General features: G+C 37.2%; 1 protein-coding gene across 2 annotated transcripts in view; it reads right to left on the bottom strand.

Moving 5' to 3' along the window:
* Positions 1–18,261, bottom strand: part of ARMC3 (armadillo repeat containing 3) — an 81,015-nt gene extending 62,754 nt beyond the window's left edge. For both annotated transcript variants that reach the window (XM_036312715.1, XM_036312634.1), the window contains exons 1-4: positions 18,233–18,261; positions 16,011–16,032; positions 13,177–13,294; positions 8,315–8,440 (exon numbers count right to left, since the gene is read on the bottom strand). In XM_036312715.1, the coding sequence (XP_036168608.1) occupies positions 8,315–8,440; positions 13,177–13,294; positions 16,011–16,032; positions 18,233–18,261 (295 nt within the window). The remainder of the gene's footprint in view (positions 1–8,314; positions 8,441–13,176; positions 13,295–16,010; positions 16,033–18,232) is intronic.
* Positions 18,262–22,172: the final 3,911 nt, after the last annotated feature.

Raw genomic sequence — 22,172 nt, forward strand, 5'->3', positions numbered from 1 at the left:
GGAGGCAGCTGATCAATGTTTCTCTCTCATTGATGTTTCTAACTATCTCTCTCCCTTCCTCTCTGTAAAAAATCAATAAAATATATTTTAAAAATTATACAGGTTTCAGGTGCACAATTCTACAACACATCACCTGAACATCTCCTCCCATGCCATTTATCTCCTCTATACCCTCCTCCATCTCTCCCACCCTCCTTCCCCCTGGCAATCACATTGTTGTCCGTGTCCATTAGTTTTTCTTTCTTTTTTTTCCCCAATGCCTCCCTTCCCCATCCAGGCTCCCAATACCCTCCATTTCCCGACAGCTGTCAGCCTGCTCTCTATCTATGAGTCTGTCTCTATTTTGCTTGTTAGTTCATTTTGCTCATTAGATTTCACATGAGTGGAATCTTATGGTACTCATCTTTCTCTGACTGGCTTTACTTGGCATAATAGTCTCACAGTCCATCCATGTTGTCCCAAAGGGTAATATTTCCTTCTTTTTTACAGCCGAGTAGTATTCCATTGTATACATATGCCACAGCATTTTTATCCACTCATTTACTGATGGACACTTGGGCTGCTTCCAAATCTTGGCTATTGTAAATAATGCTGCAATGAACCTAGAGATGGCATACATACTTTCAAATTAGTGCTTTGGATTTCTTTGGATAAATTCTCAGAAGCAGAATCGCTGGGTCATAAGGCAGTTCCATTTTTAATTTTTTGAGATAACTCCATACTGTTTTTCCACAGTGGCTGCACCAATCAATCTGTATTCCCACCAACAGTGCCTGAGGGCTCCTTTTTCTCCACATCCTCACCAACACTTGTTAATTTATTGATGGTAGCCATTGATGACAGGTGTGAGGTGATATCTCATTATGGTTTTAATTTGCATTTCTCTAATGACCAGTGACACTGAGCATCTTTGCATATGTCTATTGGCCATCTGTATGTCCTCTTTGGAGAAGTGTCTATTTGAGTCCTTTGCCCACTTTTTAATTGCATTGTTTGTTTTTTTGGTGTTGAGTTTTATAAGTTCTTTATATCAGCAAATATGTTCTCCCATTCAGTGAATAGTCTTTTCATTTTGTTGATGGTTTCCTTTGCTGTGCAAAAACATTTTAGTCTGATGCAGTACCATTTGTTTATTTTTTGTTTTGTTTCCCTTGCCTTAGGAGATATATTAGAAAAAATATTGCTATGAGAAATGTCAGAGATTTTACTGCCTAAGTTTTCTTTTAGGATTTTTATGTTTTAGAGTCTAACATTTAAGTCTTTAATCCATTTTAAGTTTATTCTTGTGTATGGTGTAAAAGGTGGTCTAGTTTAACGTTTTGCATGTGTCTGTCCAATTTTCCAAAACCATTTATTGAATAGATTATAATTACCCCATTTTCTGTTTTTGCCTCTTTTGTCAAAGATTAATTTACTATAAAGGTGTGGGTTTATTACTGGGCTCTCTCATTCTGTTCCATTGATTTATATATCTATTTGTATGCCAGTACCATGCTGTTTTGATTACTATAGCCTTGTAGTATAGTTTGATGTCAAGTAGTGTGATTCCCAAACTTTATTCTTTCTCAAGATTGCTGTGGCTCTTCAGGGTCTTTTGTGGTTCATATAAATTTTTGGAATATTTTTTCTAATTCTGTGACATATGCCATCGGTATCTTGGTAGAAATTGTGTTGCATCTATATGTTTTGGGTAGTATGGGCATTTTAATCCATGAACATGGTATGTGCTCCCACTTATTTGTATCTTCTTCAATTTCTTCAGTGTCTTAAAATTTTCTGAGTACAGGTCTTTTACATCCTTGATTAAATGTATTCTTAGGTATTTTATTCCTTTTGAAGAAATTGTGAATGGGATAGTTTTCTTAGTTTCCCTTTCTGATAGTTCATTATTGGTATATAAAAATGCAACTGATTTCTGGATATTTATTTTGTATCTTGCTACTTTACCAAATTTATTTATCAGTTCTAGTGGTTTTTTGGTAGAATCTTTAGGGTTCTCAATATATAGTATTATGTCATCTGCAAATAATGACAGTTTTACTTCTTCCTTTCCAATTTGGATGGTTTTCATTTCTTCTTGTTGTCTGAGTGCTGTGGCTAGGACTTCCATCACTATACTAATAAAAGGGTAATATGCTAATTAGACCCATGTCTTCCAGACAACCTTCTGGACATCCTTCCTGACAAAGCTGGGCCTGGGAGAAGCCACTCATGGCCCTGGGTGCCTGGGGTTGGACTGGTAGTCAGACATCCCCTGAGAGGTCCCGGATTGGAGAGGGTGCAGGATGGGCTGAGGGACACCCACCCCCATGCACGAATTTCGTGCACCAGGCCTCGGATGTTTAATAAGAGTGCTGAATGCGGACATCTCTGTCTTGTTCCTATCTTTAGGGAAACATTTCTAGTTTTTGCCCATTGAGTACAGTAAACCCTCAAATTTGCAGACCTCAATGTACTGGATTTTGAGTTTAATGGATTAAATTTCCAGTCCATATGTCATGTGTGAAAAGTAACACCCTGTTATGTTAATCTTAAAATGCTTTTAACCAAAATTTGCTTATAATTAACAGGTTATTTTTTGTTATTAATTCACTCTTACTTTTAACAAATTATAGCGAATAGGCCATATGTTGGAAAAAACACTGTAGTAATTTTGCCAACATAAATATTACTAGTACACATCTACAACTACAGGCCACATATTTAAATCCAAGAGTCATCACTCATAACCAATGTTTAGGGAATGATCAGCACGTGGTCACACAGCATCACACGTGGTAATTGGGTTCTGATGTTGTGTGGCATGATCTTCTGCAGCAATTTTAATGCCTGCTGGCCAGTGTTCCTACGTATGCTGAGATGTGCCCCAACCATGTGCATTTGTTTACTCCAGTGACTGATTGCCGGGAGCCGGTCCATCCTTGCTGTTTCAAAGGACCTGGCATATATGGCATACTGTTCTTAATATGTTTGCTCACCTTCTTGGCACTATGTGTTTTAACCAAGGTCTCTGAGAAAGGTTGTTTCTTCAGGTAGGGATTTTCCCCTGAAGTTAGGGAGGGAATAAAACCCCTCAACTAAGTGCCAGGCGGGTAATTAATCACTTTAACTACGAACAATCATGCTTAAGCTACATAATCTTTACTCCCTGGAATGGAGATAAGAAATGCCCTAACCTTTGTAATAGAGATTGATAGGATTGAATCAACTGGTATAAATACAGATGTAACAAGACAGCAAGACTCAGAACTTAGAATACAGAGCTTAGAACACAGAACTGAGAAGACAGAACCTACACAGAACCTAGAGACAGAAGAACTTCGCTGGAGAGAACATGGCAAAAGATCCTGGACTGAACCTGATTACAGAAATTGGCAAGAGAACCTGACTAGAACCTGGTGACTGAACCTGGCTGGAGAACCTGGACAGAACCTGGCTGGAGAACCTAGTGAGGGAACATGGCTACAGAACCTGGCTGGAGAACCTGGAGAACCTAGCAAGAGAACATGGACACAGAACCTGGCTGGAGGTCCTAAGCAGAACCTCTCTGGAGATCCAGACCAGAACTTGGCTGAAGATCCTGGCTAGAGATCCTGGATAGGCTGCTGATCAACTGAACGCTGTCTTCGTGTCATTCCTTCTTCGCCGACTCCGTCCACACCTTTGGGGACTCCTGGACCTGCTGGGGTTGGACCCCGGCATCTTGTTCTCTCCAGCGAAGTTCTTCTGTCTCTAGGTTCTGTGTAGGTTCTGTCTTCTCAGTTCTGTGTTCTAAGCTCTGTATTCTAAGTTCTGAGTCTTGCTGTCTTGTTACATCTGTATTTATACCAGTTGATTCAATCCTATCAATCTCTATTACAAAGGTTAGGGCATTTCTTATCTCCATTCCAGGGAGTAAAGATTATGTAGCTTAAGCATGATTGTTCGTAGTTAAAGTGATTAATTACCCGCCTGGCACTTAGTTGAGGGGTTTTATTCCCTCCCTAACTTCAGGGGAAAATCCCTACCTGAAGAAACAACCTTTCTCAGAGACCTTGGTTAAAACACATAGTGCCAAGAAGGTGAGCAAACATATTAAGAACAGTATGCCATATATGCCAGGTCCTTTGAAACAGCAAGGATGGACTGGCTCCCGGCAACTGATAAATACACACATTTACTAGACCTACTCAGTATTAATTTAAAAGTATTGTAATACATATAGAAAACTTTTCTGTGAAATTGAGCTTTTCATACATACTTAATTTTAATTATAAAAGTGTGTGTGTACATAAGTAAAAACAGATAACCTAATTTGTCACATTTTTAACATGCGCATTCCTGAAAAACCTACTTTATTATATAATGGACTTTGGGCTTTAACGGGCTCCCTCTTGCCCAAATTAGTCTGTTATATTGAGGTTTTATTGTATGATGTTGGCTGTGGGTTTGTGATATATGTATGGCCCTTGCTACATTGAGGTATGTGTTCCTCTATTCCCTGCTGAGAGTTTTTATCATAAATGGGTGCTGGTTGTTATCAGATGCTTTTCTGCTTCTATTGATATGATCATGTACTTTTTATTTTTCATTTCACTTCTGTAGTATCATGTTTATTGATTTGTGAATATTATATAATAAATCCCACTTGGTCATGGTACATGATCTTTTTAATATATTGCTGGATTTGGTTTGCTAATATTTTGTTAAGGATTTTTTAAATTGATTTTGGAGAGAGAGGAAGGGAGAAGGATAGAGAGATAGAAACATTGATGAGAGAGAAACATCGATCATTGATTGCCTGCCTCCTGCATGCCCCTCTCTGGGGATCGATCCGGCGACCTGGGCATGTGTGTGGGCTTGGGTACAGCAGCCCAGTGCCAGCCCGAATGCAGCTGGGCACAGAGCCTAAGCTAGCAGAATCGGGACAGGGACTGAGTGGGACTAAGCTTTGGCATGGACTGAACTGAGGCACAGAATTTCTGGACCCTGGCCCTTCTCCCACTGCAGGATGGATGGAGATGAGATACCGGGAACCTGGGGACAGTCTTTTATTTCTACTCCAATCAAAGACCGCAGTCCATCTCATTCTCAGGCACAGGCCACCGAAATGCTTTTCTCATGACCCTGTGGAAGAGATCTACGGGCACCAGCAGCACTACCAGGCCCAGTGTGGCTTCTTCTGTAAATTCTTGGTTATCAGGCTAGTCTTCAGTTGGTTATTCAGGGTGACTGTCATATAATTCAGTTGTAATTCCATTTTGGTCCTGGGAGGGGGTGAGTATAGCTTCCATCTACTCTGCTGCCATCTTGGATTTCCCTACAATTTGTTGGTTGCATAATATTGGCCATCTGATTTATCCTTGACCTTGTATACTCTTACATCAACCTTTTCCTAAGATGGCAAGCTCTTCAGATTGCCTTAAGTGGTACAAAGTCTAGACTTCAAAAGCTACTTCTCACAGGGATCTTGATGAAATCTCCCTTTAACTGACTTCATTAAATGAGTCTCTGTTATAAGACCTCATCAAACTAAATACAAACTTTCAATTAAAAGAAGACAAAAGCTCCGTTTTGATAAAAAAAATATGTTTAACAAAGTAATTTAAGTGCCTGTCTCAAATGACTCAGGCTTAGTATAGGCACATAGCTCAACCACTCTAAGGAAAAGAAAAAGAAACAGGAATTTGTTTCAACTGCCAAAGGGAAAGATGGCTCTCATAACAATCCTTTAAGCACCTGGAATTCTGTTGGAACTTCTGTTGGTTCATCCACTGTAAACATAGTTATATTATTGAGTGCATGAAAAACATATGAAGAGACAAATTTCTGAAGAAGCAGCCATTTTTTTAAGACTTCCCAAGGATGATAAATTAACTGTGTATTTATAGATTATTCTGGAAACATGACTTTCATTGAGATCAAATGACCGCTTATTTTTTGTTCTAAGTTTTCCATGGGCATGTGTGAAAAATGAAACAATCGCTGTTAATGGTTTTGCTCTCTTAACAAAAAAGGAAATTCACACGCATTTGAGGATGCCATGTGCTTTATCCATGTCCACAGATAGATCAAACAGAAAATCAGTTCTGTTAACCCCCCAAATGGTTTGTGTGTGTTGTTTTTTCACCCAATTCATAGAATCCAGGGAAAGCTCTTAGAAGTTCATTCAGCATACCTGAGTCTCCAGCACTCAATGGAGACCTTGAAGGCAGTAAAGTTCTCTCCAATGTTAAGCTTGGCGGTTGCCGACTGCACTGGCCCTAGCACTGGTCCCTGTCCAGCAACAAGCTTAGTACAGAATATGGCTTGGCAGGTCTAAGAGGGTTAATTCATTTAGTGCCTGAATGTAACAATAATCCTTAATATTTTCAGGTCACAGATTCCTTTAGAAACTCATGAAATTCCTCTTATAAATCTGCTCAGAAAAAGTTTGCAACCAATTTGGAGGGCTTCCCAGATTATAAACTTCTCATATATTGGAACATGAGGATAGAAAATAAAGTGAATAGAAATTAAGAACTAAGTAAGCAGGAAAAAGTCATAGAGAACTAGACTTTAAACTAGAAAATATAAGTATAAATAAGAAATTATAATTCTCCTTTCCAAATGAGATGCATTCTCCCCCAATATCATTTAGAAGGAGAACCTGACTTAGCATTCACACTAATGTTAAGGGTCATAAAAGATTTGGTGAATAGAACGTCTGCTAAACTATGAGTCAGAGGGTAAAGTTCCAATTCTAGAACTAATCTTAGTTCTGTTAATAGCCACCTGCATGACTTTGGGCCAGGAACCTAATCCTTTAGGGATAATTCTTATTTTTAAAATGAGGAGTTGTACAAGAGGTGTTACAAAGCACCTTTGGTTCTCAAATTCTGTGGTGTGTAAACAGAATAAAAACAAAAGAAAAATTTTAGTTTTCCTTTTTTTTGGCTATAAATACATTCGACACAGCACATTCAATATAGCAACCCTTGAGATAAATGTATGAAGTCCCCGCAATATAAATGATTACTACTTTATTTAACTTCTCTGTGCCTCAGCTGCCTCAGCTGTAAAGGAAAAAATAATAACACCAACCTCGTTAGTGATTTAATAACATAAACAGCACATACAATAATGCCTGTAAGTTCTACGTTAAGTGTTGACTAATGTTATCATAATCCAAGTTGGTGAAACACCTACTCCCTCACGACTGTCCTCATCCTGCTGTCATCCCCAGAAATACTCTCAGAGCCCCAGCACAGCCACCATTTGGAACTCCTGCAGGTGCTGCCAGAACCCCCTCCACTAAAACTCCCAATGGAATCCGGGTTCTCCCCACACAGGTGCTGCTGGTGTAGTCTCTGCAGCTGAGGTGGTAAAGGCACGGATGCCAGACAAAGCTTTCTTCCCCAGTCCCTCCCCAGCCTCCACTCAGAACTGTCTCTGAAGACACTAAGGCCACAGTCCTGCTGGACACCACAGAATAAGGAGACCCCCTGCCTCCCACAGGGTCCAGGGAACGTGAGGGAGAGGGGGCAGGACGTTGGGGGAAAGTATGATACAGTGAGAAAGTCTGATAGTTTTAGCCAAGTACTATGATAGAGACATGTTCATTCCTAGCAGCCTGAGGTTCATGTTAGAATTCAGTCTCCACCAAGAATATAATTTTTTATTACAAATTACAACGCTTTTGTTGGCTAACTCAGAAACCTACCATTATAGCATGAAAATGACTTACAAATGAGAACCTATCCTGTTCATTAGTCAGGGACTGCCTTTATTTGCATGATTTGGGTCAAACTGATATTCCAATAAACATAACAGCATATTTTAACTAATATTATTGCTCCATCCTATTACGTATATGAAAATATTCAAACAAATAATAGATCTGATGTAAATGCATGTCTGAATTTATTTTTGGCAAAATATAGTTTGTGGCTTCCAAGAATAAATGTATCAAAACTCTTTACCCTGAGTTTCCTTCACTATGAAATACATATGAAGAGTAACTTACATATAGGCAAACAAATTACATTATACGAACTCAAGAAAAAAAAACTAAATTTAAAAATTTTAAAAGACAATGATTTAAATTGTCAATTTTAAAAGACAATGATTGCTCTCCTAACTAGTAAGTCTGGGACATCACCAACTTGGAGAGCATTTGCACATATTTTTATATTTTAAAAATGTCCCTTAAAATATGAAATCATACATTTGATACATCATACTTAACTTTTTCGGTTAACATTAAAGTTAGTTTAAATAAAATTAAAATAAATCCCTTAACATTAAATTTACAAGGCATTTATGAGATTACTTATTTTAAAAAGTCTCTACTTACTATTAGAAGCCATGATTCCAAATATCATAGTGGCATTTCTTCTTACAATTTTGTCTTCATGGGTGAGCAGTTTAGTTAAAGGTTCCACTGCTCCCAGTTCAAGGAGGGTTGTTTTATTTTCCTCACCTGACATTACAGGTAAAATAAAATAATGCATGGCTACCATCAATTTCACCAAAACTTCTTTGTGTTATTCCAATTCCTTATTTGCCATCTGCCTTCCCCGTTCCTCTGCCTCCAGGTGTCTTTCTGCCGACTCAGCTTTAGAGCACAGGTATCCTGGGCGTCTGCTGCTCTCCCTTCCCCCATGTTTACGAAGCTGGCTTCCTCTTGCCATTCCATTCTCAGCTCGCCCTGCGCCTCCTGAGAGGTCTCCTTCCACTATCTGTCTGATGTTACCACCTCCAAGTCTTCCTTCTCTCTCTCTCTCCTGCTTTATTCTTTTCATACCACTCACTGGCCTCTCTGCAATGTTTGCCTACTCCACTATAACTTAACTTTCCACGAGGACAGATACCCTTTCTGTTCTATTCCCTCATATCCTCACGCAGTGCCTAGCACAGTGCCAGTCATGTGATGACATAATTAATTGAATAATTGCTTAGTTAGTTATAAAATTAATTAACATTCACAGGAGTATGTTATTTGTTTTCTATTGCATGATGGTCTCGAGTTCTTTGTGCTATTGATTTTTAATTTAATTCTATTGTGGCATGGCATATTTTTTATCATTAGAACTCTTTTTAATCGATTAAGGCTTGTTTATGGCCCAGAATATGGTCTATTTGAAAAATGTTCTCTATGCACTTGAGAAGAATGTATATCCTGCTATTTTTGGAGTGCTCTATAACTATCAATTAGGTTAAATTAATTAATCTTGCTGGTTCAATCTTTTAGTCTTTTAATGATTTACTATTTACTCGTTTGTTTGTTTTTCATTAACTGGGGGGTGGGCATCAAAATCCCAGCTACAATTGTGACTATATATTTCTCCTTGAATTTCTAGTTCCATGTATTTTAAAGATGTGACATTAAGTAATGCCTGTTTAGGATTTTTCATAGCCTCTTGATTAATTGATTCCTTTATCATTATAAAATGACTTTCTTTACCTCTGTACTATCCTTTCTGTCTACTTTTTTAAAAATATATATTTTATTGATTTTTTACCGAGAGGAAGGGAAAGGAATAGAGAGTTAGAAACATCAATGAGAGAAACATTGATCAGCTGCTTCCTGCTCACCCCCTACTGGGATGTTCCCGCAACCAAGGTACATGCCCTTGACCGGAATCGAACCTGGGACCCTTTAGTCTGCAGATCGATGCTCTATCCACTGAGTCAAACTAGCTAGGGCCTTTCTGTCTACTTTTATGATAGTAATAAAGCTACTCCATCTTCCTTTTGTTTGGTGTTATCATAGGATTTTTTTCATCCTTTTACTTTCAAATAATTTGTGTTATTATATTCTAAGTGCAGTACTTGATGGTGGCATGTAGTTTGGTCCTGCTTTTTATCCAAGATAACACTCTCTCCCTATTCATTGAAGTACTTAGACCATTTTACATTTAATTTCATTTCTGATAGAGTTAGGTTTAAATCGGCCATCTTGTCTTTTGTTTTTATATGCCCCATTATTCTTTGTTTTCTTTTTCCCTTCTTTGTATAAACTGAATATTTCTTATGATTCCATTTCATTTCCTTCATTAGCTTATTTGATATATTTTTGTTCTGTTATTTTACTGTTTGTATTAGCATTTGTAGTATACATCCTATGACAGTCTACTTTCAAGTGATAATCCAAGAACCTTATCATAGTATACTTCCATTTTCCCATTTCTACCTTGGTGCTGTTGTTGTCATATATCTTATTCATATGTTTCAGACCACAATATATGACTATTATTTTCATTTAAAATAACCAAGTTGCTTTTTAAGTGATTTCAATAATAAGAAAAATATCTTAAATGTTACTATTTCTAGTACTCTACTTTTATTCTTTGTGTAGATCCATATTTTTATGTGGCATCATTTTGCTTTTGTCTAAACTACCTACCTACTGAACCATAGTTAGCAGTGTGGGTCTGCCCTCAATGAACTGCTTTTACGATTTTTGTCTTTATCACTGATTTCAAGCAATTTGATTATAATGTAAGCTGGTGTCATTTTCTTCATAGTCATTGTGATTGGTTTTTTATTTCTAATCACAGTTGACATACCTTATTATATTATTTTCAGGTGTATACCCCAGTGATTGAGTTTTGGTGAGCTTCTTGGATCAGTGGGTTTGGAGTTTTCATCAAATTGGGGGTATTTCTGACTATCATTTCTTCAATTTTTTTTTCTGTCCTTTCCCTCTTTTAGAGATTCTAGTCACACATATATTGGTTTACTTTCAATTCACATATTGATTTATATCCTCATTATGAGTTATATTTTCCTGCTTCTTTTTCATGCCTGGTAATTTTTTATTGGATGCCAGACATTGTGCATTTTACCTACTTGGGTAATGGATATTTTTGTATTCTAGAAATTTGTTCTGGGACACAGTTATCTGGAAACAATTTGAACCCTTTAGATCTTTCAGAACAGTGCTCAATCTAGGGTTAATTATTTCTAACTACCAAGACTCTGTATTCTGCACAATGGTCCGTGCATCCTGAGGTTTTTGTTCTGGCCGTGAGGACAAGCACTATTTCTGGCCCTGTGTGAGGACCAGGCACTGTTGCCACTAATCCTGAGGGATTCTTTGTCTGACTTCAAGTAGTTCTCTCACATGTACATGCTGATCAGTACTCAGCTCAGTACCTGACTGGGCTGCTTTACAGATCTCCAGAGTTCTCTCTCGGTTAACTCTATCCTGAAAACTCTTGCTGCCTTTGTCCGCTGGACTCTCAGGTCTGTCTTCTCAATTCAGAGAGTCCAATAGGCTCTGCACAGGCTACCCCTTCTTGTGCTGTACTCTGGAAACTCTGAAATCAGTAAGTTCAGGCAGTCATAGAACTCGTTTCCTTTGTTTTCTGTCTCTCAGTGGTCACTGTCCTTCGTTGCCTAATAGTCAATGTTTTGCCAACTGCTACTTTATATATTTTGTCTACTTTATTGGTTGTTTTGGTTAGAGGGTAAATCTGGCCCCTTACTCCATCTTGGTCAGAAGGCAAAGTCCCATCATTTATCTTAAAAACTATTTCAGAAAATACTGCTAGTATAAAACACCAGAGTTACAATAACTTCTATATTGATTAAACATAAAATACATGCCTACCTATTTATTTATCTCATGTCATATCAAAGATGATATATAATTAGGTACATAGGACAGCCAGGTGACTTATGATGGCTGAAATGGGACTTATGCTACCATAGATGCATAATCCAATGTCTCCATGAAATTGACCCAGTATTCTATATAATCTGTTCATAAACTATACCTTCCAGAACCACTCTGGATTTTGTCTGGATTCCCAATGATGACAAGAGTGACATAACGAGACGAGTATTTTACCATTTGCTAAATGAATATTTTTTTGTTCTATCATACAAGTCCTCAACCAATGTTTAATCATTTCTTTAAAATCAGATTGTTCCTTAGTTTAACAGATCTTGTTAGATATACACTAAATTCTTCAAATAGTCACAATTAAAATATTATACAGTATAATAAAAATCTAATTTCATCACCATTGGAATGAGTTAAAGTATAATCATCTTTTATGTTTATAAATCCTCAATGAATAAATATCTCAATAGAATTATATTTGAAATATTTACAATGTTTTAATAAACTTTATTTTTTACAACAGTTTTACTTTCACAGAAAAATTGCAAAGATAATACAGTGAGTTCCCACATATCCCACACCAAGTTTCCTCTGTTATTAATATTTTACACTAATTTTGGTATATTTAATACAATTTGAGCCATTATTGATGTTTTATTATTAACTAAAAGCAATAGTTTGTTCAGATTTCCTTAGTTTTAGCCTAATATTCTTTCTCTGTTCCAGGATCTTATCTAGGATTCCCCCCCATGAGATTTCTTATCACATACCCTTGGCTATGAGAGTTACCCAGGATTTCTGGCTACATATTTGTAGAATGTCCCTGAGTGGGAATTTTATTCTTTTTAAATAATAATTATACTGAGGTTATAGGTTTTGGGGTTAAATAACACAGAAGTAAAGTGCCATTTTCATTACATTCTGTCAAGGGCACTTGACTTATTGACAAGATTATTAACATGACTTATCACTGTTGATGTTGATTTTGATCACCTGGCTGAAGTAGTTCTGTCAGGTTTCTAACTATAAACTTATTATTTGTTGCCTATTTCCTTACTGTACTCTTTGGGAAGAAGTCACTAGGCACAGCCCACACCTAAAGAAGTTATATTTTGCCTCCTTGAGGGCATAGTATCTACATAAGTTATTCAGAATTCTTCCACTTGGGAGATTTATCTTTCCTCTTCCATTTATAAACTTACTCAATCATTTATGTATTGCAGTATACTCATGGATATTTATGTTCTACTTTGGGTTATAATCCAATACTACTTTATTTTGTTGCTCAAATTGTTTGGCTTTGACCACTGGGAGCTCTTTCAGCTCCTGTGTCATTTACAATTTTTTAAACAATAAAGTCTTCAAAATGACTCTTCTACCCAGTGAAAAACATTACTCCTTAAGATTAAGTTAGGCACTTAGGGAGATACACTATTTTCAGGTAATGCGATAAATATCTGGTTGTCTGAAAGAATTCATCTGACAGGAAGTAAGTTGAAGACTGGGGAGAAAAGTGCCCCTTATGTAGTAAATATTTTAAGCAACTAATGACATAGAAAGATAAAGTAAAAAAAAAAAATTCAAACCTTTTAAAGCAAATTTATAAATGGCTTCACATGCTTTGGCCAAAATTTCTTCTTCCGGAGAATTAAGCATTAGCACCACAGTTGCTACTTTTTTGCTTTCAATTGTTAATGGATCAAACTGAAATGCAGAGAAAGAAATATCAGGTTCACATTTGAGCTTTGAAGAGCACATAAAAAATGAATGGTGTCTTGAGACTTAAATAGAACACAATCTTACAAAAAGGATGTGGTCACTGCTCAGGAAATGCATTGTAACGTTTTTACTTAAAAAGCGTCACTAATACAGAGACAGCTACCCACACTGACAGCTTTGGAATACCTGGTGTATGGTGGAAAAAGCAAAGCATTTTGGAATCTGGAAGACTTAGTCTCTCAATTTAGCTATGTGGAATCAAAAAAGTTCTTAAGCCACTAAAATTTCAGTTTCCCTTTCTATGTAAAGGGCAAAATAATTAAGGAGAAAATTAGATCATCTATATACTGCACTGAGCACATTAGCACATAATAGATGCTCATTAAATAGCATATGATAGTATAATTCTTAATCAATACACAAGAATCCTGAGTACCTGTATATATTAGATGCCCTGACAGTCTCAATAATCTGTACCTGCTTTCCATACTGCACTCTTTCTGGGAAAGCAGCTATTATAATGGAAAACCAGTAGAAAACAAGGTATAAAAAATATAAACTTGGAAAAAGTCTGGGATAGAGGAAATGGTAATATAGAATAAAGAAAAAGTATAAGACTGTAAGAAGACCTATATCTTGCTGTGATCTTGAGAGTCATGAGAATTCATGTGCAGCTGAAATGAACAATAACAAACTCATGACACCTATGGACTTCCTTTATCAAGGAGAAAATAAATTATTACACAATTTCTATTCGTTTCCAGAGACTGGTGGAGGAGGGAGTTCTGCTTATTTTTTAAAAAATAAATAAATAAATAAAAAAAAAAAGCCCTAGTTGGTTTGGCTCAGTGGATAGAGTGTCGGCCTGCAGACTGAAAAGTTCCAGGTTTGATTCCAGTCAAGGGCACAAGCCCAGGTTGTGGGCTCGATCCCCAGTAGGGGTCATGCAGGAGGCAGCCAACCAATGATTCTCTTATCATTGATGTTTCTATCTCTCTCTCCCTCTTCTTTCCTCTCTGAAATCAATAAAAATATATTTTGAAAAATATGAATTTCAAAGCTTTAGCTGGTTCTTACTGGCTAGCTTATTGTATTTTAGGATCACAAAAACCGATGTTCAGTTATAGGTAGAGGATGGAGAGATAGATTAGTATGAATAAGGAGACAATTGTGTGAGGTTGGAAGAATGAAGAAGACAGAGAAGAAAGCAGTGAGCGGAGACCTGAAAGGACATTGCTGGGATAAGAATTCTCCTTGGAGGGGGAATGGCTGTTGTATTTTAGGGCAGCGTTATCTAACATCCAAATTAAGCTTTCATTTGTGTATGTCTGACATTATACTAGAACAGGGGTGTGCAACCCCTGGCATGGGTGCCAAACATGGCACGCCAGTAACTTTTGCTGGCACGTGAAACCCTCTCTTATAATCTTCCATTTACAATTTTTGTGAACATTTGAATGACTTAAATGTTAAATTACAAGGAACTGACAAGACACTTGATGTTATGTTTGGATACATAAACGCTTTTGAAAAGAAACTGGAAGTCTTTAAGAGGGATGTGGATGGTGAGAGATTTAGATATTTCCCAAACCTCAAGAGGCACATCAAAGACCTCCCAAAAGATGACAGAACAGACCGTCAAAGCCTTCAAAAGCTGTTTTTAAACATCATTGAGTCAACTATTGAGCAGTTCTTCTCAAGATTTGCGAAATTCAGAGAACTGGAAGAGACAGCAAAATTCATGAGGTTTCCAGACAGCATGAAACTGGAGGAACTAAACTTACAAATGTTTTCATGGATAGACATGGCTGACTTTGAAATGCAGTTGATTGAATTTCAGAGTAGCTCAATTTGGAAGCAGAAATTTATTGACTTTAGAGTTGACTTGGAAAACATTGAAAAAAAGCGATTAGGGACAGTACCAGAGAGAAGTGTTGAAAACGAACTATTGAGGACTTGGAATGCCATTCCAGAAAATTTTTTCTGTTTAAAAAAACTTTGCAACAGTGTTACTCTCCTTGTTTTTATCCACATACACTTGTGAATCTTTGTTCTCAGTGATGAATTTTGTTATGTCTCGTAATAGCAGTAGCCTGACGGATGAAAGTAGTAGCTCGTGCATATCTCTGAAGGTCACGAAATATAAACCTGATGTAAAATCTCTGTCATCAGCGATGCAGCAGCAAAGGTCCCACTGATAATATCAAATGGAGTCATAAAGTTTTCTGTCAGACTATCAGTGTACATGTATACATTAAAAAATGTATTTTTCATCATCATATACTGTGTTTTCGTCGCTTGGATGAATTTTATTATTTCTTCAAAGTTCTTCACATACATACACCTTAAGAGATATCAAGTAAGCCTAACATGTTCTCAAAAAATTAGGGTTGGCACGCAGAAGAATTTTGAGTCAGAGATTTTGCTGGTTTTGGTACGTACTCACAAAAAGGTTGCCCACCCCTGTACTAGAAGCTGTAAGAGTTATAAAAGTCATGTTGTTCATTCTCAAGCCTTTTAGACTCTTTTTGGAGAGACAAATCTTCAGTAAAAGTTGGCCATATACTCCAGGCTTGTAACACTTGCAGGTGTCCAGTGGCATGACCAGTGAGGATAAAATGGCCTCTAGCAGAGCCTACAGCAATGGCTTGGCCGCAGGCTGCAACCCTGATCAGGAGATCATGAGGACCTGCAAACCCGCAAGGTTTTTTAAGGGAGGATATCTGTAAGTATTTGGGGATTGAAGCTTGAGAACTATTTTATTTAGGTATTAAAGGCTAGCCCCAGAATGCCAGGAGGCTTGGGGTCTCTGGGTTACAAATGTGGTTTAGTGACCACCTCTTTTTTAATCTGAAAAAATGAGGGAATTGGATTATATCTCTTAGATCTCATCCAGACATAAAATCCTAGGATTCTAGGAAGTACGAAAACATGTGGCAGAGATAATAAATGTGATGAGGAAGGGGAAATTATTATGAATTGGGGTAAATGGAGAAAGATCCATGGAGGTGGTAGAATTTAGATATAATCTGAAGAATGGATAAAATGGAGTAGGATGAGATAAGGAGGAAGAATATTTAAAAGGGGAAAACAATACTAGGAAGGTTTAAAATAGGAATGAATATTGTATTTGTAGTGATAGAACAGGAGCTTGACTAAATAGAAAATATATAATAGAAAGCAGAAATAACACTGAATAATAAAGATGATGTATCAGCAAATGAGCTAGCTAGACCCTCCCTTCAACCAACTTTATATTGAGAATAAGCAACAATTTTCAGAAGGAAAAAGATTATAACACTAGAAATTTAAACCTGGCTAAGTGATCATTCATACATGAAAAAGACATGTTCAGGCATTCACAGACTCAACAAGTATATCAAAAACTCCAGCCAGAATTGAGGAGGACAGAATATAAAAATAATAGTGTTGAACTGAGACAATAAAATAAGTAGTTTAACTCAATGATACTGATGCTGTGAATCATAATGTAATTTTAAAAAAAGGGTTCCTGAAGTAATAATGACACATTATAAGAAAGGGAAAAAAAGCTAGATTCTAGGTTTTTTTCAACAAAACTCAGGTAAAGGAAATTTTTGGTAAAGGGAACAGGACTGTTGTCTATTATTGCTCATTCTTTACATTGAAAAAATACAGGTTTAGATATGTGTCAGGTTTAGATATGTGTATTTTTAAAAAATATAGTTTTATTGATTTCAGAGAGAAAAGGACAGGGAGAGAGAGGAACATCAATGATGAGAGAGAATCATTGATAGGCTGCCTCCTGCACATTCCCTAATGGGAATCAAGCCAGCAACCTAGGCATGTGCCATGACTGGGAATCAAACTGTGACCTTCTGATTTATAGGTCAAGGCTCAACCATTGAGCCACACCAGCCAGGCTAGACATATGTATTTAAATGCTACAGATGAGTAGTAGGAGTTCCACAAAAAGAAAGGTTAACAAAGGAAAGTTGCTCAATTCAGAAAAAGAAGATACAAAAAAATACAGCATAAAAACATAGCAAAGAAATACCAAAAATGTAATGTAAAATGATAGAAATAAAATAAATCAATAATCTAAATAATCATCCCTATGGCAAATAAACCTTATAAAATAGTAAGATTGGGTTAAAAAGCAAACTCGACTCTGTTTTTTGTGTACTGACAGATATTTCTTTCACTTGATCTTTCAGAATACAATACCTCTCTGACCAAGTTACAAAACATTCCTATCATCCTGAATATTTCCTCAAACTCCTTCCCCAAAACCCTCCCAGAAAGATAACCATTGTTCCTACTTTCAAAGTCATAACTTAGTTTTTCCTGTCCTTGAACTTCATATAAATGGCATTCTTTCACATCTACCTTCTTTAGCTCAGCACAGTGTCCCTCAGATTCATTCACATTTCGTATAATTGAGTCATATTTTTATGGCTATTTGGTATTCCATTGTATGGATATACCAGTTTGGCTTCTTTTATTTCAGATTGAGGCTATCATAAATAAAGCTGCAATGAATATTCTTGTTCATGCATTTTTGTGCATATATGCCTTCATTTCCCCGGGTATATTCTGAGGAATAAAATTGATGAGTCACAAGGTAGATATATATATTTACCTTTCACAGGTACTATTGAACAGATTTCTAAAGTGGTTTTATCAGTTTACATTCCCAGCATTTATTAATAAGAGTTCCATATCCTTACCAACACTTGGTATTATCAGTCTTGTTAATTTGCCTGTCCACACACACCTCTTCTGATATTTTTAAATCCATCTGCTTTTTATTTAATTAAAAAAATTATTAATGCTGACATTATTGCAGGAGTCTCCCTCCCCACCTTTGCCCTCCTCTCCCCTCCCCCCTTTCCCCGTCCTTGGCCTTTACCAAATTATTGTCCGTGTCCATGGGGTATACACATATGTTCTTTAGCTATTTCCTTCCCCATCTTTATCCAGCCACCCACCACCCCTCTCCCCTTGGGCACCAGACAGTCTGTTCCATGTATTCATGCTTCTGGTTCCATTTTGTTCATGAGTTTTTTTGTTCATTAGATTCCACATATTAGTGAAGTAATATGATATTTATCTTTCTCTGACTGGCTGACTGGCTTATTTCACTTAGCATAATACTCTCCAGGTCCCTGCATGCTGTCTCAAACAGTAAGGCTTCCTTCTTTTTTACGGCCGCATAGTATTGCATGGTATAGATGTACCACAGCTTTTTTACCCACTCATTTACTGATGGGCACTTGGGCTGTTTCCAGATCTTAGCTATTGTAAATAACACTGCTATGAACATAGAGGTGTGTACATTCTTTCTGATTGGTGTTTCAGGATCTTAGGATATATTCCTAGAAGTGGGATCGATGGGTCAAAAGGCAGTTGCATTTTTAATTTTTTGAGGAAACTCCATACTGTTTTCCACAGTGGCTGTACCAGTCTGCATTCCAAGCAGCAGTGTACTTGGGTTCTCTTTTCTACACATTCTCACCAGCACTTGTTGTTTGTTGATTTATTGATCATAGCCATTCTGGCAGGTGTGAGGTGATAGCTCATTGTAATTTTCATTTGCATCTCTCTGTTAGTGAGTTTGAGCATATTTTCATGTCTCTTGGCCTTCTGTATGTCCTCTTTGGAGAAGCATCTATTCAGGTCCTTTGCCCATTTTTTAATTGGATTGTTTGTTTTCCTGGTGTTGAGATGTGTACATTCTTTATATATTTTAGAAATTAACACCTTATTGGATATATCATTGGCAAATATGTCCTGCCATACAGTGGGCTCTCTTCATTTGTTGATGGATTCTTTTGTTGTGCAGAAGCTTTAGAGCTTGAGTTGCTATAGTGGAGGAAGTGCCCTACTGCAACCCACCACTACTACATCCTATCCAGAAGCAGAAATGTTCTCATTACTTTTGAAAATTCTCTTCTATGTCCTCTACTTAATTCCGACTCAGTAGCATTCGTCTATCATTCAACTTTGTTTTCTGCTATTATGATATCCCACCAATTTCTCTTTACCTACTCACTTTGCTTTCTTAGTACCCACCATATTCAGACTTTAAGGATTTCTTGGTAGAGATACAGCTTCATTATTTGGCTACTCCTACTACAGCTATCCTTCAGTTTCATTGGGATACCCCCCCCCATTTCTCCCTCTACTTTCACTTCATCCAGTTTCTCATTTCTTCAATTCTTATGCTGCTTAGATTTTATGATCTATTATTTTAATAACACTCCTAATCAAACCTCAAATCTCCTTGTTCCTCTATCTTCTGATCCGTAGTCAGACGCGTTATCCATTGCGCCACTGGCCCAGTACCTTGTTCCTCTATCTTTTCATCAAATTAATTTTCAAAAACTCAAACCATGAATGAACACTAGTTTTTGCTTTCTTTCATTTGCATCCAGTCATCCCTTTCACTGTCAAAAATCTTATGAACTTGCTGAAACCGGTTTGGCTCAGTGGATAGAGCATCGGCCTGTGGACTGAAAGGTCCCAGGTTCGATTCCGGTCAAGGGCATGTACCTTGGTTGCGGGCACATCCCCGGTGGGGGATGTGCAGGAGGTGACTGATCGATGGTTCTCTCTCATCGATGTTTCTGACTCTCTATCTCTCTCCCTTCCTCTCTGTAAAAAATCAATAAAATATAGAAAAAACAAACAAAAAAAATCTTATGAACTATTTACTTTTATTCATTTTCTCACTCTTACCTCCAGGTAAACAGTTCCTATCTGACTTTCACCCTCACTGACTCACCAAATGGTTCTCACTAAAGCCATCATCTGTGAGGTGATGTCACCTACCACTTTTTGATAGTTTTATTTCATTTCTAAAAAATTAAAGTAATAAAATAATACTTGAAACTATAGAAGTTTATGGCTCATTTAATAGTAAGGAGTCCATCTTTCTGGATACATTTTCTATTGCTTTTTATTCATAGTCATTTTGGTGTTAAAAACCCTGGGGCTTTCTTTTCTTTCCCACAGCTATATTCCTCTGAATTTCTATATAATAGCACTTAGCACACTGCACTCTTTCTTTGTTTTACATGTATACTTTAGTATATTTTACCATAATTTACTCAGTTGCTTAGTCCAAGAACCTTGAAATATCTCAGCTCCTCTCTTTCTCACACCCCACCTACAATCCATCACCAAATTCTGTCAAATCTACCATCAGCATATGTCCTCATTCTGGTCACTTCTCACCTTCTCCACAGTTACAGCCTAATCCTAAGGGTACTAATGAACACTACCCTCAACTATGTCATTAATAACAACAGCATTTATTAAGCTCTTAGCTAGTGCCAGGCACTGTTCTAAACATCTTACATTGATCTAACCTTGCCTCTATGAGTAGACAGTAGCTGCCCTACTGTCATAGCCTCCAAATTGGTCTTCCTGTTTTCACTCTTCTTTCACATTGTAGCTAGAATCGTCTTACTTTTTTGTTTTAAATGTAACTTAGTTATTGCTACTCCTCTACGTGTAACCTCCTAATGAATCCCCTATTTTGCACAGTAGAGGGAAAAAATCCAACCTCCTTAACATAGTCTAAAAGGCACCGTCACTACCACCCCACCACCTTTGTGACCCACCTCCTGATCCCTTGCTTAGCAATCTCCAAGCACACCAACTTTTTTAGCATTCCTCAAACATACTAAGTCAAGCCTTAGTTATTGTTGATCGGCTGGAGTACTCTCACCCACATATTTGCATAGCAGATTCCTTCACTCCATTTAAGTCTTTCTCAAATGTGACCCCACTGGGAAGGCTTTCCCTAATGTAGATCCTACTTAAAGTGGTGCAGGTACTATCACTCTCCACCCTGTATCCTACTTTTTCTTTCTGGAGCTTATCACTACCTGAATTACATTATTATTTATTAACTGAATATTTCCCCCACTAGAATGGATGCTGCCTTGAGGCCTTAACTTTGTTTTGTTCTCAGGTATATGCCCAGGGTGTAGAACAATATTTGTCCAATAAATGAATTAATTTCTTTGGGCAAAGGACTATGTTATTTCTCTATCTCCATTACCTAGAATAAGTCTGGGGTATGGAAACTCAATATATGTCTGTAAGGTGCCTCTGGAAACTTCTTTTTTATGATTCTGGCCTAAAGTACCTTAACTGTGTATTGCTTGTTGATGTGAGGAGAGAAGTTTCTAAATCAGATTCATGGAACCATCCATGGGCTGCTCTAGGGATAGATTTGCCCACTGAAACTGCATGCAAAAATTTTGGTGTGCATTTTTGTGGGGATAGAGTCCACCATTACCATCCTACCCACATAAGCTCTCCCCCTCTTTACACTCCCTCCAAACCCTTGAGAATCACAGCCTTGGATCAGCTTTACCACTTAAGACAGTTTCCCTAGCATTCTAGCAGGTTACCTTCTCCATCAACCCCCCATTCAGAACAAATTTCCCTTCCATTTTAAAACTCTCACTTCAGAGTCCTCTGACATTTAATATTTTTAAAGCTGATTTTATAAGGTTGTGCATAAATATACTAAGTTGGAACATGGATATGTCATATCTTCGCAGAATGCCTACAATGCTTAAAAGACTAGAGTACATGAAAATACATTTAAAAAACAACTATTGTAAGTATCTTTCATCTTTCTTCAAGTGTTTAGAAAACACTTCAGTATTTTGCCACATCTTCTGGTCATCATTAAGGAAAAGGTGATATGGCGTCTTGAGAAGCTTAAAAGGAGACTGTGACTGTGAGAGACACAGACTACAGAGCTGTCAAAGGAGGAGAAATGTCAATGTTTGGCAGACAGTGGAGAAACTTGGCATGACATTTGTTTCTCCTACAGAGCCTACAGCATTATAGTAATTTTTTA

Source organism: Myotis myotis, unplaced genomic scaffold (assembly GCF_014108235.1).
Source record: "Myotis myotis isolate mMyoMyo1 unplaced genomic scaffold, mMyoMyo1.p scaffold_m19_p_1, whole genome shotgun sequence".
Taxonomy (NCBI): Eukaryota; Metazoa; Chordata; class Mammalia; order Chiroptera; family Vespertilionidae; genus Myotis; species Myotis myotis.